Genomic DNA, 25,430 nt, shown 5'->3' with positions numbered 1-25,430 from the left:
GCTGAGCAACCGTTTGTTTGAAGCGTTTGCGTGTCGCTCATGAAGTGGCGTCGCAAACGCTTCCCAGTTTGGAAAAATGGTTTTCAGTCAAACATTGAACGGATTATTTGACCCGAATGACAATTGTTAAAGGGTCTTTAATAAATATTAATAATAATAATTGAACGGATTGTGTTGCGCTGATTAGTTTTTAATCATTTTTTCGTGTTAAGATCAAAACTTTAAAGGATAACTTATGTGTACACGAAAATAAAAAATAATAATCGTGTTTGACAGATGATCCATCCTTGAAAAAAAAAAAGAAAAAAGTAAAACAAAAATTTCGGAAGCACGCAAATTAACTGGTGATTCAGGATCAATTTTTTCAAATTTCATTATTAAACCTAGCTAACCTTTGTGAACAAAATCATGGACGATCCAGAGCTACAAGCTATTCGCCAACAGCGACTCCAGCAAATGCAGGTAAGCAAAATGACCTTTTCTTGGATGTTTAAAATAAATCGAACCGGTTAACCTAGAAGCCCAGGCAAAGAACAGCCGACAACGGGATTTAACTGCACTTAAAATAATATATTCCATATGTATTTATAACCGATAAATACAGGTGGAATCTCACGGTTCAATGTGTCCGATCCCGTTTAAACATGGAATTTTTCTTGCAGGGTGGAAATGCCGACCAGCAGAAAGCGAAGGAAGAACAGATGGCCGCCCAGGAGGATATGAAAAACTCGATGCTGTCGCAGCTCCTAGATCAGAATGCTCGGGCCCGTTTGAACACCTTAAAACTGAGCAAACCCGACAAAGCTCAGATGGTCGAGGGCATGATCATCCGGATGGCCCAGATGGGTCAGATCGGCGACAAACTGGACGATGCCTCGCTGGTCAAGCTGCTGGAAAGTCTCAATCAACAGATGCCTCGCAGCAATTCGACGGTCAAGTTTGACCGGCGAAGGGCTGCCCTCGATTCGGACGACGACGATGACTATGGCATATGAATCTAGGACCGCTTGGCTGGGATTGTTGCTGTGTGGGCTATTCGAATTGATATTTTGCACACTCGCCGAGTGTCAGAAAAAAAAATTGAACAGATGTCTTGAATGCTTGAGCTTCGCCGATTGCTGAATGCTATTTTAAGGCCGGAATAAAATACATTTATAACAACACTTCCCTATTTCGATTGCGCTTCTATTTATTGAGGGATCATTTCAGACGCTATTTCGAGAGAAATGTTAGTTTCATACCAGCATCGTCATGAAACATTAGATTTGAATTTCATCAAATTGCATACCCTAAGGCGATTTTCAAATACTTCAAAAGCAAGAAGCCAAAATTTCGAATAAAATAGTTCATATCGCCTTAGTGTATGCAATTTAATCAAGTTAAAATTAAGGGTTCAACATGCCTTTCGAACTGCATTACGATTATGATTGTCATTTGAAACTATAATAGATCGCAAAAAAGATTCGTTTGCCTTAGAAATAAAAAGAAGCCAAATTAAGTTACTGGATTTATATAAAACAGAAGATTTTTAAGTTCAATTCGATCAAGAAAAGAGCAATATACCATACTATTTTGAGACTGCAATCTGACTGAAATTTGAATTTCGGATCAAATAATTTTCTAGGCAGCAAATATAAATTTAGTCAAGAATGGTACTGATTATGAAATTCAAAATAAGGTTATTACAATCTTGTGCTTAAATAAATGAAAGAACTATCTTGTACTAGTGTCCCTGGACCGATAGGGAATGTTGTGGTTCTTCATCTCTCGGATAACGCTATTTGGCAGTCGACCAGATACCGATATAGCGTAGACCCCTTTGTTAAATCGATCTGAAAATAAGGATAAAAACGATAAATAATTCCGTGAATTATACTTTTGAAAGCTAAATCTTTATCTTACTTATCCTTTGCCATTTGCAGACCCAGCTATCGTCCGGCTGCATTACTGCTATCAACCTTTATAGAATTGAAAATAAAAACATAACAATGGATTTTAAGATCTAATAGATTATTGTGGTACACGGAAAACTCACCCGTCGAAATTGTTACTGGTACAATCGTACACCTGGTCCTTGTTGCCCTTCAATCGAAGAAAGTCTTCGCAGTTTTCGCAACCCTCGATTTCGAATTGATCAAACGTCTGGGAAGGGAAACATTAGAAGTTAAACGCTGCTTAAAGCCAAACCGGAATTGGAACTGATTACTCACCTTTACCAGGGAACACACCAAGCATGCCCGCAACCCACGCAAATCCTTTGGGACAGAGTCGAACGACATGTTTGCTACGGGGTTGTCGATAAACTGAGCAGAATTTTCGGTGAATAAAGTTAAATTTTTGGAAAAACTGCGAAAACTGTCGGTAGTTCCTGAAGAAATTTCTTTGTTGACGTTTGAAAGAATCATTCAGAAGTGTTGCCAAAATTGCGGAGAAATAGTTTGAACTACACGGAAAATTTATGTTATTGACAATTGCTTGAAATTTTAAGACTTTTGCGAGAAATATCAATTTTTACAGTCATGTAATTTTTTTTGCTGTAATATTTATAAGTACCTATATGTATTTTTATTTAACGCAGGTATAATAAAGGATAAAATAAAAATTCTCTTCATTGATTTATTCTCTGGACGGACCGTTTATTTTAATATTAAAGCGTGTCACGTTTGTCATCATACTAATTTTTATATGCACCCGTAAATGGAGATGGATTGGGCACACGCTGCGAAGAGATGAAAACGAGATTTGTAGGCCTGGACCGGAATCCAGAAGGGCATCGAAGAAGAGGGCGGCCCAGAAGCTCGTGGCGGCGTAGTCTATAGCCGGTAAAATCCGCACAGTTGACGAGAATCTTGGCTGGCAGCAATTGAAGATTCTGGCTCCGGATCGCTAGCAGTGGAGATCTTTCATCTTAGCCCCATGCGTCGGTCAATCGACGCCGGACCCTTAGGTAGGTAGTCTTCCTTACGGTTAAAAAATCACCATGTTTCAACTTCTCCTCGAAAAGTTATTTTAAAGGTTTTCAAACAAGTAATAAAAAAAACGCGGAAAAGGTTGAATGTTTATTTTTGAACCAAAAATGGTTAAATAAATTAGAGCGTGCTCGCATAGTTTACCAGTTTTAATTTACTCTACCTGACCTACACTTATTCAAACGTGTAACGCGTTTCTGAAGGGCGTTGTGTTGATGTTCAAAATTTATGGAAAAAAAAATCGCTTGTGTTTTCATTCGTCTCGTTCGTCGTCGGGCTGCTGCAGTTAAAAGTTCTTTAACTTTTAATCACGATATTCCCAAAAATAATCTCTATTCTTGATGATGTAATATAGTTTTAGTGCGCCAGTATTCGAACAACAGCTATCGGAGGTTCTGCACCAAGCAAAATTCACTTTCACAACATGTCGCTGGAACCATCGGCTTGTGAAGGTAGGTGGCCGAAAAAAGAGTTTTAATTACGAAAATAAAATTTTTATGTTCCAGATTTGAAAGCATTCGAACGGCGATTGACCGAAGTTATCGCAGCAATTCAACCCTCTACTCTTCGATGGAGAAGTAAACATTAAAGTCATCATTCCTTCTCAAAAGGAAAGGGTTATTGACTCGTTTTTTTTTTCTTTTCATCCAGTCCTTTTAGGTACAATGTCCTTGGTGACATTCGTAGGAGCATTCTACTGGCTGACTGATCCCCGTACCTCGATAGTTCCTTTGGTTGATTCACTGTGGAACCATCCGGTGTTTACCGTATCGACAGCAATATTACGTATGTTGGCACTTTTCGTCAGACTACATTCTCTGTTTTAGCAATCCTTTTCTTAACACTTACAGTACTCCTGTTTGTACTCGGTATTCATAAGCTGGTGATTGCACCCCAGATCATCACGTCTCGCACCAGAAGCGTCCTAGCCGAGTTCAACATGTCCTGCGACGAAACCGGCAAGCTGATTCTGCGGCCTCGGCCGACTAACAATTCGCGGTACATGGATATGAGCCTGAATGCGGCTCGATCTCTCTCTTTGCCTTTCTGTTCCAGCTCCGAGAACCCTCAATAGCCCGCTCGCTAGCTGATAAGATATAATAACTAACTAACTTATATGCTGCGCGCATTTTTGTGTTCAACCCATTTTGCTAACCGCATTTTCTAATTTCGTTTCATTGCTTCTCCCTATTTCCAACTCTATCTTCTACTACAGCTTTCATTGAGTCGCTTCTTCCTCTAAAAATCCTATTCCTCCAAAAAGCCCTAATTTTTAGTTCGAACCCTTAAGCTTCATTTGACCCGACCTTTTCGTATATACACATCCGTAGATTAAGCAACGCCGGCACTCCCCGTAGTCCCAAGAAATCGAAGCGCTAACCATGTTGTTGTAGTGTGTAAGAGAGTGTCTGTGTAGACTTTGAGGCTCAGCTGATTCCGGCGATCGGTACAGGAAAAGTGGAGACAAAAAAAAATCAAGACTATAACCAGCAGACGGTGAACTCAACAGCACCCCAGCTTGGACGAAAATCATCTTCATCTTCGTGTGGTGGACCGGGGTCCGAAATTTATCGACGACGACCAAAGCGTTTATTGGTGGTGGACCATTCAGTAGTTACGAGGATCAAGACAAACGGAATCGCATGCTAACACATACACACACAGACAACTGTTGTAAATGTAAATAGACAAACCAGCCTAATAATAGTAGACGAAAAAATGTTGTCCTCTTATCTTTATTAGTTGAACTTAACAATCGAGTCGAGACTAGTGTATCAACCTTTGCAACTAACAGTTTTTTTTATGTTGAAAAAAAAAGTCTTTTCCATTGTCCGAATACATTATACAATTTTGGGTTTATTATTAGATTAAATAAAACACTTTTTTTAATGAAGCTTGAATTGTTCAACGAAATAGAAGATGAGAAATGAACCTGTTACTTATCTCAAGGTTTTATAATGCTTAAAAAACATGTTAAAATAATTAGTGGGTACTTCTTCGACTCTGTCATAAACTTGCACAAAATCCTTTAATTAAGTACAGAAGAATTTGTCAAATCAAAAGTCCAAAGAAGTTCATTTTTGGCCAAAAATTTGTTTTTGAGATATTTTATGGCATTTGTCATCCCACTAATCACTAATCGTACTTATGTCTGAGTCCCAAAGAATAATAAAAAAGTGGGTTATTATTCTTCTGGTCTTTGTTCACGCTTTTGATCATTTTAACATAAAATATTAAAATGATCAGAAACATATAAAGTGGTTGTGCCTACCAATGCAGAGACATCTTGAACACTGGAACAGAAGAAACGTGGAACACAGATATTTTAAGCCATTTGGCATCCAAACCAAAATTTCGATTTTCCTGATTTCCTTTGGTCCCTCCTTACAGTGACTCGCAATATTGGCCGAACACTTTTGGTAGTTCAGAGGCGTATAACTGGGCAGCGGGCAGTACCAGCGAGCTCTCCAACAAATTTAAGAGCCGTAAAATCGACATCTTTGCAATGGTGGACTTGCGCAGCTCCACGGTACGCACGTTTCTAGATGGTCATACCATTTACCAGAGTTCTGGCAAGGCTACAACACACATGAGCTGAAAACAGCTTTCATTGTGATGGGGAAGATGCAGAACGCGTGATCTGGTGGTGGCCAATCGACCCATGCTAATTATTTATTTATTATTTATTTCTGATCAACGGATCACGTGTTGATCCTTTAAAGTTAAAAATAAAACATTTAAGTCTAACTATGGGGTTCTCAAGGCCCTAACCAGTTTTCTTCGGAAAACATCCCTCGAAACGTCGAAGTTAAAATGCTCCGAAAAACGTTTGAACGATCTCATTGCACCGATGAGGGCGCTGTTAGCTCCGTAATCGTTCTTTCGAATGGGAATGTACAATTGAAGATCCTGATTTCTAAATCCACGGGATCGTACACTAAGCGGAATAGCCTCCAGTAGCGTGGGACAGTCGATACGCGATGTCAGAAGGTCGTTGACGAATGAAGCACGTGTTGCTTGTCTGCGGGCTTGAAGGGTATCGATATCTATGAGGCGGCATCGATTTTCGTAGCTAGGTAAACGAAAAGGGTCTTGCCAGTTCAGGTGTCTAAGCGCATATCACAAGAATCGTCGCTGAATGGCCTCGAGCCGATCGACACCGTTCTGGTAGTAGGGACACCAGACAGCTCAAGCGTATTCAAGGATGGAACGAACAATGCTGCAGTATGAGCTTTTCAGGCAATACACGTACTTCAAGTCCTTCGCCACTCTAGAAATGAACTTGTCTCTTCCGAGACTTCGGGATGCTTTGTCAATCACGTAGTTGGTGTGTACCTTGAATTCCAGGCGCTGATCTAAGATTACGCCAAGATCGTTAACGTGATTCACACGTTAAATGGGTTCGTCTCCAAAAAAGTACTCCGCAATTAAAAGCTGTCGCCACCACCAACCACCAATTCAAATAGTTTGGCAATCGAACATAAGGCAGAGATTCCACGATAATTGTTAACATCTCTCCTATCTCCTTTTTATGTACCGGGAACATGTAAGCTTCCTTCCAAAGTAGAGGGAATGTGGCTTTATCAAGCGAAGCTTGAAAAATGAACCGAATAGGGGTCAGCAAAACAGGCATGAAATTAAAAAAAAAAGCAGCTGGTATCCCATCCGGGCCCGTAGAAAAGGAATTCCTGAGCTTTGCTGCTGCTTTAGAGATGACTGCCTCCTCGATTTCAATACCATTTATTGAAAAGCCTATTATGGCGAAACGATCCTGACAGCGCTAGCTAAATGTTCTGGGGATGTTGAAGCTGAAGTGAAGATACTGGAAAATTTTTGGGCAAAAAGATCGCAGATTCCACAATCAGAGTTCGCCGTTATGCCATCCAGAAACATGTTTGAAGGTAAAACCAGGTTCTTTCCGTTGACTATTTGTGTTTCCAAAACATTTTTGGGAAAGACTTGAGGTTACGTTGTACGCGACGTAGGTAGTTATGGTAACAACATTTAATAGCTTTTTTATAAACGGAGTTAAGTTTACGACCTTAGTGTATAGGATGATTTTTGCTTCTTGTAGTTTCGAAGAGCACATCTTTTTACCGTCTTCAGTTGTCTCAGTTCAGTCGTGGTCCAGGGGATTCGCATATTTCCGCCCTAGAGCGTTTTGGAACGTGGCGATCGATGACATAATTCAGAATGCGTGAGAAGGTATCAGCGGCAGCGTTGGGATTTGATAGATCAAGTTCAGATACCCAGTCGATAGAGGCCAGAATGTGAGAGATGTCGTCGAAGTTAGCTTTCTTGAAGCCGAAGCCAATAGAGCAAGGTGATGTACTTTAACAAGCGGTGCAGGAGCAAATTCGATGATCGGTAAACGAGATACATCATTGGCAAAGCAGAGGTCCAACGTACGACCGTATTCGTTCACCACGCCGTTAATCTGGCGCAAGGTCGCTGCACTCAAGGAGTCCAATATGATGTTAGAAGTCGCTTAAAAAGTAGAGCGTGCTGGATCCGGGTACAGAAAGCTGCCAAGGTTGGAGCACCACTTCAAACCGGACATATTGAAGTCGCCAATGATAAGTAAGTCATCTTCTGTAGCGCAGAAGGAACGAAATTCGAAGATGCAGCGAGAAAACGATTCATCGAGGGCAACATCTCTTGAGCGATCGGGTGGCAGGTACAGTACACATACGTACAATTTTCGGTCTACAAGATCAATGCGAATCCATACAAGTTCCAGATCGCACCAGGAATTATTGTCGATTCCCATGAATGTGTCGGTTGACATTCAAGGGTTGGTTCTTCAACAACAGCATCATCGACGTGCACAGCCCTCACCTCGGAAGCATCGGTGATGGCAAAGACGAATTTTACTCGCAGTTGAAACGTGGTTACGACGGCTGTTCAAAACATGATATCTCTCTTGTCCTGATAAATGCATAACGCACTGTAAATTAATTTATTATAATCACTAATTTAAGATGAGATCTTCTACAGATCCGATCTATGTGTCATCGTGGGCAAACGATTAATAAAAGATCATTCTGATCCAAGCCATGACTATACACGGAGCCGATTTATACGCGTGTTTTATTCTCAGCCGGAAACTAATTCCATTTGTTTTAAGAACCCTTCTTAAATGCCTATAATCGTAAATGATAAAGAGGACATAACAATATCAAGATCGTCATCGGGGATTTAAACGCTCAGGTCGGGCAGGAGGAGAAATTGAAACCGACAATTGGAAGGTTTAGCACGCACCAGCTGACCAACGAAAACGGGATCCGAACCTTCCAAGACAACAAGAACTGCCTGGAAGAGGAGGAGCTGCATCGTTCCCAGGAAACACAAAAGTTCAACCAGAAGCTCAACGCATCCTGAAAGGCTTCGTGCCGCGAGCCGAAATGTGCCGGGATGAGAATGGAGGCAAGGACCAAGACGGTAGAGGAAGGTACATCGCTGGCGTAGCAAACGACGTAGAGGAGCCACTCTGAATAACCTTTTGAGTGAAGTAAAGGAAGCCATTCGCCAGCTGAATAGCAACGAGTCGGTTGAGAAGGATGGCGTTGCTGCTGAACTCATCAAATTGGTCCGGAAAAGTTGGTCGGTTTTCCTACACCGGTTGATGAGACACAGAACAGCTACAGCCCCATCTAAAAGAAGAGCAATAAACTGAACTGTTAGAACTATCGAGCGATCACTTTCCTCAATGCCGCCTACGGAGTCTCAAATACTATTACGTCGCTTAACGCTGGCTTCAAAGAGTTACGGTTTGCAACGGACCAGATCTTCACACTGCAGCAAATCCTCCAAAATAACCACGTCTATTCATCGACTTCAAGGCTGCATACTATGACAAGCTATGGAAAATCTAGACTAGAACGACTTTTCCGGGAATCTGTCCAGACTGACCAAGGCTACGATGCATGGAACAAAGTGCTGTGTGCGGATTCCAGTGAATTATCGAGTTCATTCGAACCATGTAGGCGGCTTCAACTTCAAGATAATGACACCAGCCGTGAGATCCGGTGGCGGATTATCAGCGGAAGTCGTGCCTACTACGAACTCTACAAGCAACTGTGGTCGAAAAGACTTAGCTCTCGCATGAAGTGTATGTAGCCTGTACACGACGCTTATTAGTCCGGTTGTTCTCTATGGGCACGAGACGTGGATATTTCTGGACTAGGATCTGCGAACACTCGGAGTGTTCAAGCTGGGCAGGACATGTTGCGAGAATACCGGACGACTGTCCTGCGAAAAAAGGTGTTCGCAAGAAATCCGCTAGGCACCAGACAAGCGGGAACGCAAGAGCGAGGTCGTCATATTATGGTCATCAAGTTGTGTCGTGAGACGGAATACTATTAACAAATAAAATAAAACTATCGTGAGTTCGGTATGCTTCAGAGAGTGATCGAAAATACCAGGACTATTTGAAATTTTCAACTTTATTCATATACAGGTAATTATTGTTTGCATGTTTTGTTTTAATTTGAGTCATTTGTCTCTGATCTAAATTGTACAACTGTACAAGTGGCTTTCTTCGCTGTTTTATTTGTTTTTCAATTCAACGTACACGATATACCTATTCCTTTTTCAAATTTCCGAAATCCTTTTTGAACCTTTTTCGTTTACACAACGTGACATCGCGCAGCCGGTTCGAGTAATATCATTTGCTTCAATTTATAGCTCAAGCGCAGTTTTTCTCAAAACTTTACGGTTTACAAATCAAAACGTCGATTTTATCGCAGCAGTAACTATTTCCACACAAAATAAATTATAATGTTTTTAAAAACTACACTTGAACTATTTTTTTCGCTGCGTTGCGCTTTCACTAACTTGTTTAGCCAAAACAAAAAGCGCGATCACCGTCCGTCTATTTTAGTTTAATTTGTAATCGTCGAATTTCGCTATTTTTATTGAATTTGTGTTATTTGTTATTGTTTTACTGTTTGTTTCCTTCCGCCGCAACAATCATGCACAGCGATCTTGATCCTTTGGTATCAAGCATTCTATGGCATCTCACCATCAGACGATACTTAGTACCGCGATCAACAAAAAATAATAAGGTGTCTCTATCTCTCTGTATGTGTGTGTGTAGCACTATATTAGATATAGGTTTCACTTTGATTAACTCTATAAGTTTTAGCAGTAAGTTTTAGGTAATAACAAATCTCGCTTTCCACATCGAATCCACCTGGGTTTCCCACGGTTTTTTTTTTGCTTTACAGGTGTTGATATCCTTTGCTTTAGTTCCTTGTGTTTTGTTGGTTTTGCGCGAGACGAAACAGCACATCTTGTTCCGAAAATTTGAACTTTTTACATTTTTTAGAACTTCTGAATTGGAAATGGATCATGTGCTGCCTTTTAAAAGAAACTGCTGCATGTGAGCGAACGATCAATACTTTCGCTAGAGTTGGTGAAATCATGTCTAGGCTGCGCAAACATCTTAACGTGTTTTCAATCGATCCGTAAGCGAAAATTGTTTCGTACTAATTGACTCTGATGAAAAAGTGTTTCTTTTGATATTTCGAAAATTTCCCCTATTCCACACATAAAAAATTTGAGATGATTTTGTAAAAACATGAACCATTTTCAACATTTCCAAATATGTTTACACAGACAAGAATACACTTTGATTGGTTGTTGGACTTTCATCGGTTGAGATGCAAGCAATTTTTGCAAAACCTTTATGAAAAACTCATTTGAGACAGTAATGATATATTCTGTGCAATCGTCTTTTATAACAAAATCAACTCCGGGCAGCTCCACTAATGTGTCTTTACGTTTTACGATACAAAAGTTGGGTTCCTACATATGCACAGTTGTGTATCATAACAGGCATTCTCTAAGACGACAATCCAATGTCCACAACTGCTGGTAAGATCGTATGGGATACCGTGAAAAGAATAACAAAAAATATATAGAATTTGGACAAAGTGTTATTCAAAAAAAAAATGATAATGGAAATCAAAACGTTTGATTAAAAAGCACGTTTCCGGTGACATGAGACAGAGCTGCGCAAAACCAATGAAATGTTTCTATCGCCAAATAGGTGGTGGCGAGGTGATTCCGAAATACACGCGTATTTGTGGGTTGACATTTAACTGGGATTTAAGGGAAACTTTGTCGTTGTTGAAGAAGTTTTACAAAACAAGGTTTTCTAGGATCAGGAGATGAGTGGAACCGAAACGAGAAGGGATATACATATAGACTAACAACAAACCAACGGTTTGGGAACAACTGCGAGTTCTTCCCGTGAGTTGATCCCCGAATCGGGTGGGTTCTGCAAGGGCAGGACTAACCTTTTAATACGCCGTTACGCCGGCAAGTGCGGTGGAGTTGTACGCTGCACCTCATTGGGATCTTCGTAGTTGATGTTCCGGGATGTGATGGTTTGCATCATTCGAGTGCATCGTGTTGTAGCTCATCGAACCATAGATTCCTGCACCGGACATTGCTGGGAGCTCCCGACGGCCACAATCTCGATCACTGCTGCCAGAAGTGGGACCAGATCGCACAATTAGACTACTGGCAGAAGCCTCCGCCGAGGCAGAACTAACCGGGAGCACATACCTCAGGTCTGGAAGCTTCTTGTCGTCCTTGACGACGTCTGAACTGGACATTATTTCGGTTGGGGAGCTGGCTCGAGGGCTATTGTTCCGTGCTGTCCCTGTGAGAACATACTTGAAGAACTCGTACGTAGACCAGCAGATGGCTGTGGCGGGCATCTGGTATAGGACTCGGGCTTGAAGACCTTTGAAGAAGCCTAACGGGCCCGCTGTATGGTAAATCTTTTTGGCTGCCTCTATGAGGCCTCTAGTTTTACCAGCACCGTCTTCTTGTGTGTTCAGTAAGGTCTTGCAGACATCCAGTGGCGTCGTGAGCGCTGAGGCAGCCGCACCCGCAGCACCTCCTGCCACCATGTGCACCGGAGGATTGTATTTATTGTCTTTGTTCAGCATCTTCTGGAAGAATTCGTACGTTGGGAACTGGATCGCCGAGTAGGGTATATTCATCACAAGCTGTGTCGAATAGGATCGATAGAATGCCCGCAGGCCTTCGGTCTGACAGACGTGGCGGGCACAGTGCATGATCGATCTATATGGTGAATTATACATTTGAAGCCTCTGCTTGACCACGTCGGCCGGATTGGAGATGGCATCGTGTACCAAGGTTGCCAAAGTGGCCGAAACCATATAATTGATCTGATCACTTCCCCTTCCGATGATGCTTCCGACCATCTCCTTGGAGTACTCGTACGCTCCGAAGTATAAGGCATGTGCGGGGCCCGCCCCAGCAACAACGGCCGTAACACCGCGGAACGGTCGCAGCAAACCCTCCGATCGAATCATATCCCGCATCGTCGAAACGATTGTGTCATGGGCATGCATGTGCGTCAGCGATTGCATCCGCGTTTTGACCGAGTCCAGCGGATACATCACGCAGTGTTCCATAACGCCGGCAATGGCACCGGCCGTCATGTTCGTCGCTACACTCGTCGTCGGTAGCTGCTCATATTCGTCTGGATTCATGACATACACTGCCGGCTAGGGCACCGGACGAGGAAGTCAGTCGCTAAGTCGGTGGCTTGAACAAATGTTTGGCTGCTTGCTTTCACGTTTTTTTTTCACTTGCGCTGCACTAGATATTTAACATCTCACTGGTGACGATCTGTTGAGGAAAGGAAACGAAAAAAGCTGGTTAGTGGAATTGACTTATGTTTTGAAGAGAACCTGGATATTTACTATGAGCATTAGAAAAATGAGATTCAACGATGCACTGTATCGTCAAACGCTATCAACTGTATTATTGTGTATGTATTAAAAAAAAACTTCTTTAAACTAGATTTTCAGGTATGACATTTGTAAATTCGTAACAGGTTAATCTAAATCTTAAAACCTAGTCAATCTACCTGTAGAACAAAACTAATATTCCAAGCGTGGACAACGCGTGTGCGATATGACACCAATTGGTTTGACTTTTGATCTACCAGAAGTACCTCCTTATTTGCACACTACATATTCGAGATGACTAATTCCATAAGAGAGAAGCGCAAAAAAGGAAACAGATAACATGACCTGTTAGATGTCTGCCTGCCGGTCATACGAAAAACCGTGTTGAAAAGGACACCAAAATGATGCTTAATTCTTTCAATATCAGCATCATCTATTGTCGATCAACGTGGACAATTACTCCAGAGCAGATTTGTTTATCTTTTACTTTTAGGTTTCATCCCGAGAAAATAAATGTAGCAGGTACAGTTAGGTATTTAGCTAAATGCTCTTTTTTCTGAAAAAGATAAAGGAACTTATTCGGCAAGGAATTGATTTTGTTTGATATTAAATCGATGTTGGTTAAATTTGAATTAACTTTCTTTTCATTTTTTATCAGCAGAAGTCTCAATTTTTCGTGGGTACAGGCACAGGTCTCAATCCATTGTGATCTTTTCCTATACGAAACGAAACTTCAGTCCGCCTTAACATTTACATATCTTGAGACAATTTATTAATCCATTCTATTAACAAATGTTGGGAAAACCCTTTCTGTTTACTTTGTAGTAGTCTCACTTCGACTTGAAGTTGTCTTTTAACAGAAGTTCCAATTAACTAAGAGGTAATATTGGATTCTTCACTTCAACATTTTTTACAAGAACACGAAATTTAAATCCAGCATGTTTTCAAAAATCTACTTGGAACTTTTTTATTGGCAGAAGGGTAATCCGGTCACTGTTAATTTTCTCTTATCGGAAGTCTCAATCAGCTGTAAAACAACTTTTTTTATTCATAAGAGGCTTAATCAGCTTTGACTATACAGAGCAGGAAATCTTAAAACATCTCTAATGATTGGTCTTCGTATAATCATCCTAAACATAATATCCAAAAAGCGATTTCAAATTTGAACGATGAACGATGATTTTTTATGTTTTCACACACACACAAAAACAGACTAACAGGCAAATATCAAAGATACAGAATATGAGTTGCAGGAAAGATAAATTCCCCTGAATTTTGCGGAAAAGTTCCCGCACAAGAGGTGTTAATCTGAGTGGATCATCACCGGTCACCAACAATTAGTAATTTTCTTATCAATTTGTCTGCAAACAACGAGGATGACGTCTAACTGATGTCGCTTATCAGAACATAGTGTATCCAAATGTGAGTTGCTAAAGCAACTAAATGTTTTTAGAAACAAAAAAAAGGTCTTTAAATAGCAATTTTTTTTTTTTCCGGGAGCTTTAAATAGCAACAAAAATGCAAGCTATTTTATTCTGGTTAGGTCGAAGAATCTTGAAGATTCATTTACGAAAATTCGATCCTCTGTGTGGGTTTCAGTGTTGGAAATAGGTACTGATTGAAGATGACTCCCAGCTCTTTTTGAAGAATGTTATTTCAAGGATCAACACCAATTATGTCACACTGATAAGGCTCCAACAACAGCAGAAACCATATTATGGTTTGTTATCAGCAGTTCCAACGACCTTTGCGCGTTCAAGTGGTTGAACAGACATCACAAAACCAGCTGAAAGTGGTTTTCTTTCCGTCTGCCACTTGTTTGAGGAGGTTGATTTCACTCACTATAAGGTGGGGTACTATACAATTTTAATCCCGGTAATGCACTCTTAAGCCTGGTAGTAGGTGTAGCTTACTACTTTTTCTTCACCGCTGTTGTTTTGGAAACTTCAACCATTAATGGTTTTTGATTTAAAATTACTCTCTTCTCAATGGAAAGACTGCTTCTCGAGTAGCACCACAAACCGGTAGATTAATTTGAAGGACTAGGTATAGGTAAGTAGGTGACACTTAAATATTGTACAATTGATAAGCGCCGTGTGGCTGCAAGTCACGCCGACTATCGAAAGTGTGTGAATCTTGACAAATAAGGCGACTGAATCGCCCAAGTGTGGAACACTCACTGTGGTCGTCATTATCTTCTACTCTAGGAATTGATATCTGGAAATATTTCTGTTTGTGGCTACCGATAAGATAACAACAATCGATCGAAAATATATAGCAACATTTCCTGTTTTCGTAGGTACTCACGTGTAAGCGTGGTTACATTTCATAATTCACCACTAGGTGTAGGTCACGTTCGAGAAAAACAAATCACAGGCCTCACTCACTGTTGATTTTTGTAAAAGCTATCCTACATTTCAACCTACAACAGAAACTATACAGTTAATTTAAGTTTCGTTGGAAGGTCACGAAGGCTATCCCAAAACTTTACCTTTTAAACGAAATCCTCACAAGAAATGGATTGTGATTCCCACAAACTAATAATGTATAAAAAAAGTTCTAAGACACTATCAAACTTGAAATTGCTCCAAGTTCCAACGACATCGGTTCTTCGATGTCGCTAAAATGGTTCACAGAGTCATACTCTCGGCAGCACGACAAGGTTGATGGAAGAACGAAAAACCGGTTCCCGGTCCGGCGCTCCTCCTAACCTAACACGTTTATTTTGCTTTGGTTTTTCTGCTGGCGTAGCGATATTCTTCAATGTTTGAATGATTTTTGCGAACAGATATAAACACAAGACGGGATGATGTTGGAGAAAAGATCTACATAAGAACATTCCAAAATTTTATGGGTATCGTTAAGAAAATTGTCTTAAAATAAATCTTGCTTTGAGTACGTATGTATATTTTTATGTATTCAGTATGCATACCTACGTGAACTACTTCAATACTGTAAGAGCTCTATGTAATTAACATAAAGTTTATGTCACCCTCCCAAATTTTTATATTTTTTTTTGTGCTGAAAATCAAGTTAATTTTATGAGAATTTCTCCACGATTTAAGAATTCACATTTCATTAACACACTGCCATTCAATAAATGGAGTGTATTCATTTTTTGAGACTTTATGTAAGCATTATGAAGAAATGGGAAAAATATTACATATAAAAGCTAAACGGGGTGGATATCTACTATGATTTAGGTGTGTTTTATATAGTTCATGGTTGCTAGCGATTTTTGGTTTTGAAATTCCAAAGTTTTTCGCCGGCTTTTTTCCCGGTTATAAATGATGATTTTCCCATTACTTTGGCGTCTTTTAACACGTAGTCTTTTCGTATCAAATTGACAGGTGTTCATGATTTTTTAAAACTAATCTAACTTGGCATCTATTCGTTGTTTTGCTCCACAATTTCAATAGTTTTGCAAAAAAAAATCAAGGTCAATTTATCTTGATATTAATGTAGCACTTTCCAGCCACTGTGAAATTTTCTAGAGTTCTAGAACAAATTGTACAGTTTGTATAGAAATATGTAAAAAAAATACATCGAAACATAATATCAAATCATCTTGCCAACTTGAATGGAGATTTGTCTTACAAAACTTAAAATCATTAGGTTGCAGGAAAATATTTAGTTATTTAGTTTTTTTTTTCAATACAAAACAATGAATAACTTTAGTAGTGCCCCAGTTATTTGAACGAAAGATTCGTGAAAATGTAGTAAATCGTGTATAAACAGGGCTGAACTTTAATCGTATCGTTCGAATGTAAGATATTATTTTGCATCAGGGTAAAGACCTTAGATTTCGACAGGAGCTTGTTTTCGATACAATTTTCACATAATACATATCAACGAGAAAAAATGTTCAGTCCTTTGAACTCTCACTTATCCAGATTCGACTGTAGTTAGTTTTTTCGATAATAGTTTCATTATAAAATTTATAACATTGGATTTATGCTTGTAAGTATAGCACACTTGCGGAAAGCGAAAAAAATAGATATCTCATATTGCCCGGCATTAAAAAAGCGATTCAAACTTTGTTTACTAACGAACGAAAATAAGCGATTATGAGATAAATCTATATCAAGACTGTCAAAAACTATTTTAAAATTTGAAATAATTTGAAAATATTTTTGAAATTCTGTGAAAAAATCTCCAACATGTCAATTTTCCCGGTGAGGTGCCAAAATTCCCGGTTTTTCCCGGTGATAAGATGAAATTCCAAAGTTTTTTGCCATTTAGGAACAAGTTTTGCTTTTTGCCCAATATGTGAAAATCTGAACAGAACGGTAAATATTTTCTTAGATTTTATTTGCTGTGCTGGTTCTCTTAATAAAACTTTGCTTATGTTACAGATTGGCCAACAGAGCTTACAAGTGTTTTCCACGTCATCCCGGAACATCCCCCAGAGAGCATTCCGGAAAAGACGGACCTGACTGACCGGATTAGTCGAACGGAGAAGGGCATGAATGTGTTAACCAATGCAGGAGGATTCAGCGAAGATCACCCATATTGCCAAGAGCCTGGGGGAAACAGTTAATCTGGTCTTGTCTCAACATTTTTATTTTTTTTAAACACGATAATACATTCCAACAATAATTTTAAAGTAAAAGTCCCTATTCATATTAGATAAGTGTCAATTTTTGAATGAATTTTGTTTTATTTTAATTGAAGAAACTAGGTAGCATTTACCTTTTAAACCAGTAAATGTGAAAACGGTTTTATTTACTATTTTGCTAGGCTGGGTGAATGCGAAAAAGGTAAAATTTACCTTTTTGCTAGGTGAATCAAAAATTGTAAATTAATCTTTCTCAGTAGATGGGTGGAAAAAGTACCTCTGCCTATAGGTAAACTTTCCGTGTAAGATAAAAATAAGTTTCAGTGACAATAGCAAAAAACATCTCGTGTTTCTAGGGTGGTATTTCAGTTTCTACTCTTGGTATTCCGCTAGCCCGTAATGGATGAAATTCCTGGTTCTTAAAACTTCAATACTAAACGAAATTTAGAATTTTTTTACGTTACATTTTAAGATAATCTCTTTTACTCGCTTACACAGCCCTCAAGCATATATGAAGTAGAAAAAAGTATTTCACATTTTTATTTATCACTAGCTGACCCGGTAAACTTCGTTTTACCTTTAAATAAATAAATCGTAATAAATGTTTTGTTTCATCCACACGTCCTTAACTTAATCGTGCTCGCGAATCGAATTTTTTGAAAATCGTACTAAATTCCCATTTAAAGTTGATTTAGTATGGGGACCCCCCTTCCATAAAAAGTAAGATTCTTGAAACTATTATACAAACCATCTCTGACCCAAAAAAGCCGCGGATACCAAATTTTACTTCATTCCGACCAACCGTTTATACGTGATGTTATTACAAAGAAAACGCTTCCATTTTTATATATAAGATTTTTTGTACTCAAAAATGTATGGTAGCCCCCCTTTCCCCTTTATATCTGTCCGCTGAAAAAAGGTGGGGCTTCAATTTATAATAGAAACATTTCTCGTATCCAAATACCCTCACATGCCAAACATGGTTCAAATTTACTCGATCAGATCTCCAGTTATACTGAAAATTGTAAGGGAGACCTCTCCTCCCCCTTTTCATCCACCTTTTTGAAGGATTAAGGGATACCAAATATTCAAAGGAGCATTTCTCGTACCCAAATATCGTTCCATGCCAAATTTGGTTCCATTTGCCGTTGTAGTTCTTGAGTTATTTAATAAAAATTGTATGGAACTTCCCTCCCTCTTTCCTTTCTCCCCGCTGGAAGAAGGAAGGGGTCTTAAACAATCATTAGAACATGTCACGTTCAAAAATATCCGCCCATGCCCAATTTGATTCCGTTTGCTTGATTAGTATTTGAGTTATTTAAAAATTAAAAAGAGGGCCCCTCCCCCTTTTATATCTCCCTACTGAAAAGAGGGAGGGGTTTCAAATAATCATAGAAATATTTTTCGTATCCAAATACTTCCCATGACAAATTTGGTTCCATTTGCTTTATAAGTTTTTGAGTTATGTAAAAAAATATTAAAGAGGCCCCTCCCTCTTTCAACTGCAAAAAGTGAGGGGTCTTAAATAATCATTGAAATATTCTTCGTATCAAAATACCTTCCCATGCCAAATTTGGATCCAATATCTTGAATAGTTTTCGAGTTACATGACAAATTGTAAGGTAGCCCCCCTCCCCCCTTTCTATCATCCCACTGAGAGGAAGGAGGGGTACCTTATATTCATTGAAATATTTTCCATTCCCAAATACCACCCCATGCCAAATTTGATACCATTTGCTTGATTGGTTCTCAAGTTATGCAAAAAATTGTCTTTTGTTTGGGAGGCCCCTCCTCCCCTTCATGTTAGGGGGAGGGGTCCCAAACTATAATAGAAACCTTCCTCGGCCTCCACTACCCCCACCTGCCAAGTTTCACGTAAATCGTGACAGACAGACAGACAGACAGACAGACAGACAGACAGACAGACAGACAGACAGACAGAAATTCATTTATATATATATAGATATTTTTGTTAAGTACTGAAGCGCTAATTTAATTACATCACCAGAATCGGTATGAAATTTCCTTTCAGGTGAATATTGCGAAAACCTTACGTTAATATACTCAAAATTCAGCGCAAAATTAAAAAAAGGTGTTAGGAAATCTAAGAAATTACCAATTGATAAAAAGTTTAAAAAACAGTTCCCTTCAAAAATTCGTCAAAAATTCTGTGTTTCGTATTTTTTAAATCTAAAGATGCCAAAATCTGCCAAATTACGTCAACTTCCCCATCAGAAGAGAAAAACTAAATTGTATCAAGATGAGATTAGTTTTAGTTTTATTGATTAGATCCTAGGCTTCAGCCCATTATCTTATTCTATAATATAAATGACACTTAATAACTACAGTAATTGTTAATTTGTAAAAGAGCACTGCACAACTCTACTTTTGATTTGTTCTCTGGTCATGCTTACTAGAATAATATCGACGTTTGCGTTGTAAAAAGCCATCATTCAGTACATTGGTTCGTTTCTGGCATATTTCTGGATGCGATTAGCTAGTTGAAACGGCCTCAAGCTTCGTAAACTGTTGCGGCCTTCGCACGGAGATATACAAGATAATAAATACGGCGAATAATATCTTCCACAGATTAAATCCTTTAGAGCACCTGTATCCGTGGTCCAAACAGCCGGTTTAGACCTAAATTCCGACCCGAGCAACCGCACTGGTGATCCATTATACCAGTTTCAAATCAACTTTTTTTAGAGCTGGTATAAGGATTGATCCAAAACTGATGAGATTTGGATCCAATTTGACGCAGTTCTAAACCTTTTGACAGTTAATGGAACACGAGTGTAGTTGCCAGTTTTTCATGGGATCGGATCTAATTTCTTTGGTTCAATTATTGTATAAATTAGACCCAAGAATAGACCACGAATACAGATGCTCTTAGAAACAGTGCGTCGATCGATTTTCTTCGGGTTTCCAGCGTGTCCAAACCTACCAGCATGCACAAGACTCGATACTCCGGCATTTCTGCTTGCCACCCAAGGTTTCTCAAAGCGTATTTCAAGAACCTTCTGAACTCTCTCTCTAGCCTGTTGTTGTATATGTTGTAGTACGGTCGCCACACAATGCCGGCATATTCAATGACGGTCCTAAATGATCCAGTGTAGATAGAGACAATCGTGTAGGGATTATCCAGCTCGTGACAGATTCTACTAATAATTCCGAACATAGAATTTGCCTTTGCTACAACTTTTTCGATGTGTTTTGAAAAAGTTAACTTCGCGTCCAACTCCACTCGTAAGTATTTTACTGAGCTTTGCCGAGCAATGATGAAATCGTTTTCTAAGCGGTATTCATAAGTGATATTGCTTAATTTCCGAGAAAATGTTATCAAGTTGCATTTCAAGAAATTGATCTTCAGGCCGAATCTACTGCAACACTCTGTGAACCTGTGCAAGGCGTTTTGCAGAGTCACGCAATCCTTCGGGTGACGAATAGGCAAAAACATTTTTAAATCATCGACATAAACCAGCGCGAACACATCAGTGAGCAATTCAGGAAATTCGTTCATAAGGGGTCCCAAGTGACTCCTTTGTGGAACACCACTGTTGACCGAGAAAGTACTAGATCTCACGTTCTCCAGTTTGAAGTATTGCGTTCTTTCGATCAGGTACGAACGAATCCATTGGAAACAGGAATATGAGATATTTTGATATTCGATTGTTTCCTACCTGGATGAGTTATAATTTAGTACTCGTATCGTAGGATGTTAAAATATCTCAAATTATATCAAAAAGTCTATGCAACCATAACTAAATCATATCAACCGTTGTTATAATTTAAACAAAATTATAACTCATCCAGATAGGATATATAAACTAAAAATCTTATTGGATTTGTATGTATGTATGTATGTATGGTTCCCCCATCGGTTGCAAAATCCAGTCTATGTTGTGTGGCTTGGCCATCGAATTGCTTCTCAGGCTTCCACGGCCTATGGTTCGTCGAGGAGAGGCATCCAACCTTCAGACACCTACAATGGTTGGCAATCCACTCCGCCTTCCGATTTCCGACTTACTTCAGACAAAAAAAAAACGTTTTTTTAAATTTTTTTTCACTCCGGCGGAATGGACTTTCACGCAAATTAAATGTAAGTGTGGACGGTTTTTCGTATAGTTCAACTAGAAAAAATCATTCAAAACAAAGAACATGTTTTTTTTACAAACACTGAAGAGATGAGCTTGAAAAGAAGCAAAGCGAGCGGTCGGTCGAGTGTCGAAGTCTATCACTCGACCAGTATAACTTTCATACGCCAGGTTGTCTCCTGTAGTAGAATGTTAATACATGGGCCCCGGAGAGGCGCAAGATGTGGGTTCAAGTCCTACAGGGAGACAAGGCGAAGTTTTTCGCATGTTTTTCAACATTAATTTTCATCTGGTCTAGTCCCTGAAATTTCAACTAACACAGTTGGATTCATTTCTCTACAAAAAAAAAGTTTCGCTGACTGATTGTTTGAGTCAAGCCCATCTCTGGGTCGCAGTTTAAAAATTGTGTATAATTTATGTTGCAACATACGAGATCCGATTTTATCGAAAATATATACATACTCCAGCTTTCATGCTCCGAATGCTGAATATACATAGCTGAATTGTATAGGATGAAGAAGGGAAAATTGAAAAAATATGTAAATATCAAGCCTGTATAAAGCCGTCCACACTTAACCCAGGCAGGCTTTGGAGACAAATTTTTAGTTTTTTGTGAATAAACTCTTTTTTCTTCATTTTAATCGCCGTTTCTTTTTCTTACTGGTTGTTTCCAATGTAAGGACTGTTTCAATGTAGAGTTTTGCGTCAAGAGCTTGCTAGTTTACGAGAAACTTGCAATTGAAAAAGATGCACATCACCTCGACATCATAGGTGAAAATAGAAAATTCGCAAAAAGTCGTTGTAAAAAAAATAGAGCACAGCATTGTATTAATAACCATCGTCCACACTAACCCCGCGTCCAAACTTACCCCGGTGTACCTTATTTGAATTCCACGTTCGGATAAAGTGATTTTTGATGAGTTTCTAAGTGCTTCACGTAAATCTATCAAGTTCGTAACCGGCCTCTTTGTGACCCAAGGAAGTTCTCTGTCACACGAATATACAATGAAACCATCCCAGTAGAAACAAGTTTTATTGCGGGCCCAGGTCAGCTCAGCATCCTTGTCAATCACAACTTGCGGAATATCCACCAAGTCGAAGAAAAAAAAATCCATGCCAAATTAACTGACTTTAAGATATTTTATTTATTGAATTTGAGTAGGAACTTTAATTTAAATCAAGCCTAGATTTTAATCAGTTTGTAGTTATTTTAATCAATTTGATTTAAATCAAATCCACTGTGGTTTGTTCTATAAGCATTGATCTTATCATTCCGTAAGTAAAATCATCTTTATCAAAAAGAACCGCAACGGATAATATCCCATTCAAATGCGGCCTAATCGTTGTATCACTCACATCAATCATCCGCAACACATTCAGTTTACCGGTGTTTTGTCCATCATAGATGGAGACAAAAAACTTCCCAAAACAAAAACGCACCGTCATCGTGATTCTCTTTTCACATCGTGTTTCGTCTCATAATGGTAAAAAATCAAGCAGATTTAGACACACCGGTTAAATTTATCATCAGTGCAAACAACCGGAGAATTTAAAGTTCAATTACATATGAATAAGAAAATAACTTTTCCACAGTGCAACTTCTTAGAATGACAAACAAGCAAATGTGGCACGCTTTCGTTCATACAAAACACTGTTATCATTACCAAGGGCTCATTAACTATGTCTTCCCATAAGTAGCACTTGGCTTAACTGGTCTGAACTTTGGCAAACAGTTGGTCAGTAGAAGGTAATTCATACGACACTTTACGGCTCAGAAAAAAAAATTACACAATCAACCCCCGGGTCAGTCATTCAGCGCCGATCGGGGTGACTGAAGCCTGAGTTGTTCGGTAGTTTGGTGTGGGATTGAACCATATCGACAGAAACCCGATAATCACAAAAAGCAACTTATAGGAGTATAGTACGAACATAGTACGTACACCCATCCATCTTACGCCGGTATAGTCTACAAAAGACATTAACGACGACTGTTTGCGGTGTGACGATCGCAGCTCACGAGGCACACGCTGGCGAGATCGATGTAGGCAGCAAGAAAACCGGCGCGTGACTCGGTGTCACCTCTCGTCGTATACCTAGTAGTACTTACACTTTCAACTCTTTATCAATCGGTATGGTTCTGCCGGCAAAACATTTACGAAAAAAACAAACCAAACGATCGGAACTGGTTTACTCGACAAAAAAAAAAGATATTTGCATCCGTTCTTTTGACGAATGGACGACGACTGCCGTGCTTCTCGCTCGACGGGACAATTAGCAAGTGGGTTCTTGAGTAACAGCTGATTTGGCTCCGCATACACAGTAGCTTACTAACCGATTGGGATAACACATTCTAAATTAAACACATACGCGCGACAAGTAGCTACATATATGTACTTCTGAACTGTTGTTGGATACAGATACTTGGCGCGAATTTCTCGAGTATATGCACATATGATAAACTACCTCTAGTAGGTAGTTCCTTCTGTTGCAGCGACTAAATATTTGAACGACGACCGACAGCCGATCCTCTGTGCCAAGTGCGTACTTTTGTAACGTTGAGCAGCACCATCGGTCTACTGAACTATCTTACTTACTCAACTCAATGGTTGTTGATCGTCGTTCAAGACAAGTCATTCGGAGAGAAGAGCGTACAACAAACACTCAAAGACTACACTGTACTTAGACAGAGTCGGAGCGGAGCCGACCTTTTTTTATGTTATCTTGTTTCAGACCGACGCCATTGAGATATTTATTTGTTCTAGGAAAGTTTTCTAGGAATTATCGATGAGAGGATGAGTATTTTTTCCGAGAAATGAGTTGGAAAACTAGTTTACATATGGAGCACGTCTTGGTTATAAAAAAAAACACCGCACATATTCAGGGCTAGCTGGTAATTGAGTCTAGACAATTTTATAGTAAGCTCTTGAATTATTCAAATAAATGACAGATATTCCAGGAAATGAAGATGCATTCGAATAATTCATGGTGGGGACAGATTATCATTCCACCTTGTTGTGGATCAAGATACAAATGTTCAATACGTCATTAAATGTGCAAAGTTGTCCTTCATCTGGATGAGTATTTTAGACGAAGGGATACCCATCGTAATAAAAAAACCCAAAAATAAACTTTAGCCTTTTCGAGGACGTTTAATATCCACAGATCAAATCTTATGCCAAATAAGAAATTTTGAGCTTAGTGGGCATCTCCAGCCCATATCTATGCCATGATAGTAAACGCCGGACCACGCTCCACTTGGTCAGCATCCACCTCGCTCGTTGCACCCCTGCTGGTCTCGTTCCTACAGGATTGGCAGCGAACACCCGTTTTGCAGGACAGTCGTCCGGCATTCTCGCAACATGTCCTGCCCAGCGTATCCAATCAGCCTTCACCACCTCCTGTATACTGGATTCGCCGTAGAGTTGCGCGAGCTCGTGCATCCTTCGCCTTCACACTCCATTCTCCTGCACACCGCCAAAGATGGTTCTTAACACTCGTCGCTCGAATACTCCGAGTGTGCGCAGGTCCTCCTCGAGCAATATCCATGTCTCGTGCCCGCAGATGACAACCGGTCTAATCAGCGTTGTGTACAGGTAACACTTTGTGCGAGGGCTAAGTCTTTTCCACCACAGTTGCTTGTGGAGTCCATAGTAGGCACGACTTCCGCTGATCATTCGCCGCCGGATCTAACGGCTGATGTCATTGTCATTGTCACCAGTGAGCCGAGATAGACAAAGTCTTCGATTATCTCCAGCTCGTCGCCGTCGATCGTGACCTTGTCATTACTGGACAAGCGGGTTTGATCGGTCTCGGATCTGCAGGCCAGCATATATGCTTCTTCATGGCCGTATTAATCATCAAGCCAATCCTTCTTGCTTCGCGTTTCAGTTTGCGGTAGATCTCCTCCACCGCCGCAGATGATCTTTCGACTATTTCAATATCGTCGGCAAAGCAGATAAATTGACTGGATCTGTTGAAAATCCTGCCCCGCATTTCGCCCACCGCTGGTCGAATAACAGCGCCACGTCACGCTTCTAGCACCACGTTGAACATCATGCTGGATAGACCATCGATA

At 39.7% G+C, this 25,430-nt stretch overlaps 4 protein-coding genes across 11 annotated transcripts in view; 2 read left to right on the top strand and 2 right to left on the bottom strand.

The window, feature by feature from the left end:
- The first annotated feature begins 149 nt into the window (after positions 1–149).
- LOC129754995 (programmed cell death protein 5) lies at positions 150–1,171 on the top strand. The gene is made up of 2 exons (XM_055751281.1): positions 150–462; positions 663–1,171. Exons 1-2 carry the CDS (start codon positions 409–411, stop codon positions 993–995), a joined length of 387 nt encoding a protein of 128 aa, XP_055607256.1. The 5' UTR covers positions 150–408; the 3' UTR covers positions 996–1,171.
- Positions 1,172–1,634: 463 nt separating this feature from the next.
- On the bottom strand, positions 1,635–2,426 carry LOC129754994 (transcription elongation factor SPT4). The gene is made up of 4 exons (XM_055751280.1): positions 2,211–2,426; positions 2,036–2,142; positions 1,903–1,958; positions 1,635–1,832 (listed from the first exon to the last, which is right to left on the bottom strand). Exons 1-4 carry the CDS (start codon positions 2,403–2,405, stop codon positions 1,714–1,716), a joined length of 477 nt encoding a protein of 158 aa, XP_055607255.1. The 5' UTR covers positions 2,406–2,426; the 3' UTR covers positions 1,635–1,713.
- A 743-nt stretch (positions 2,427–3,169) lies between these two features.
- LOC129755045 (nuclear envelope phosphatase-regulatory subunit 1 homolog) lies at positions 3,170–4,863 on the top strand. 4 transcript variants are annotated; one of them, XM_055751348.1, is made up of 5 exons: positions 3,170–3,421; positions 3,476–3,547; positions 3,621–3,755; positions 3,797–3,968; positions 4,301–4,863. In XM_055751348.1, the coding sequence occupies exons 1-5, from the start codon at positions 3,394–3,396 to the stop codon at positions 4,347–4,349; spliced, it is 456 nt and encodes a 151-aa protein (XP_055607323.1). In that variant the 5' UTR covers positions 3,170–3,393; the 3' UTR covers positions 4,350–4,863. The 4 variants fall into 4 exon arrangements, with proteins under 4 accessions (XP_055607323.1, XP_055607324.1, XP_055607320.1 ...); XM_055751349.1 differs by having other exon boundaries at positions 4,186–4,863; XM_055751345.1 differs by having other exon boundaries at positions 3,173–3,421; positions 3,797–4,863.
- A 4,534-nt stretch (positions 4,864–9,397) lies between these two features.
- LOC129757945 (mitoferrin) overlaps positions 9,398–25,430 on the bottom strand; it is a 47,497-nt gene continuing 31,464 nt past the window's right edge. For 2 of the 5 annotated variants that reach the window (XM_055755357.1, XM_055755358.1), the window contains one exon: positions 9,398–12,641. In XM_055755357.1, coding sequence (XP_055611332.1) covers positions 11,324–12,502 — 1,179 coding nt within the window. In that variant the 5' untranslated portion in view covers positions 12,503–12,641 and the 3' untranslated portion in view covers positions 9,398–11,323. Of the gene's footprint in view, positions 12,642–23,462; positions 23,619–23,818; positions 23,842–25,430 lie in introns of those variants that run through there. The other 3 variants (XR_008739860.1, XM_055755360.1, XM_055755359.1) reach the window with 3 other exon arrangements.

Source organism: Uranotaenia lowii, chromosome 3, assembly GCF_029784155.1.
Source record: "Uranotaenia lowii strain MFRU-FL chromosome 3, ASM2978415v1, whole genome shotgun sequence".
Taxonomy (NCBI): domain Eukaryota; kingdom Metazoa; phylum Arthropoda; class Insecta; order Diptera; family Culicidae; genus Uranotaenia; species Uranotaenia lowii.
Note: the sequence above shows the minus strand (reverse complement) of the source record. Positions and strands in the feature narration are given on the sequence as shown.

Bases quoted from the DNA above. Each gene is read 5' to 3' on its own strand.
- LOC129754995 (XM_055751281.1), top strand. From the start codon at position 409: ATGGACGATCCAGAGCTACAAGCTATTCGCCAACAGCGACTCCAGCAA. The intron at 463-662 runs GTAAGCAAAATG...TTTTTCTTGCAG, and splicing joins AGCGACTCCAGCAAATGCAG to GGTGGAAATGCCGACCAGCA.
- LOC129754994 (XM_055751280.1), bottom strand. From the start codon at position 2,405: ATGATTCTTTCAAACGTCAACAAAGAAATTTCTTCAGGAACTACCGAC. The intron at 1,959-2,035 runs GTGAGTTTTCCG...AATTCTATAAAG, and splicing joins ACCAGTAACAATTTCGACGG to GTTGATAGCAGTAATGCAGC. The intron at 1,833-1,902 runs GTAAGATAAAGA...CCTTATTTTCAG, and splicing joins CTGCAAATGGCAAAGGATAA to ATCGATTTAACAAAGGGGTC.
- LOC129755045 (XM_055751345.1), top strand. From the start codon at position 3,394: ATGTCGCTGGAACCATCGGCTTGTGAAG. The intron at 3,548-3,620 runs GTAAACATTAAA...CTTTTCATCCAG, and splicing joins CTCTACTCTTCGATGGAGAA to TCCTTTTAGGTACAATGTCC. The intron at 3,756-3,796 runs GTATGTTGGCAC...TCTCTGTTTTAG, and splicing joins CGTATCGACAGCAATATTAC to CAATCCTTTTCTTAACACTT.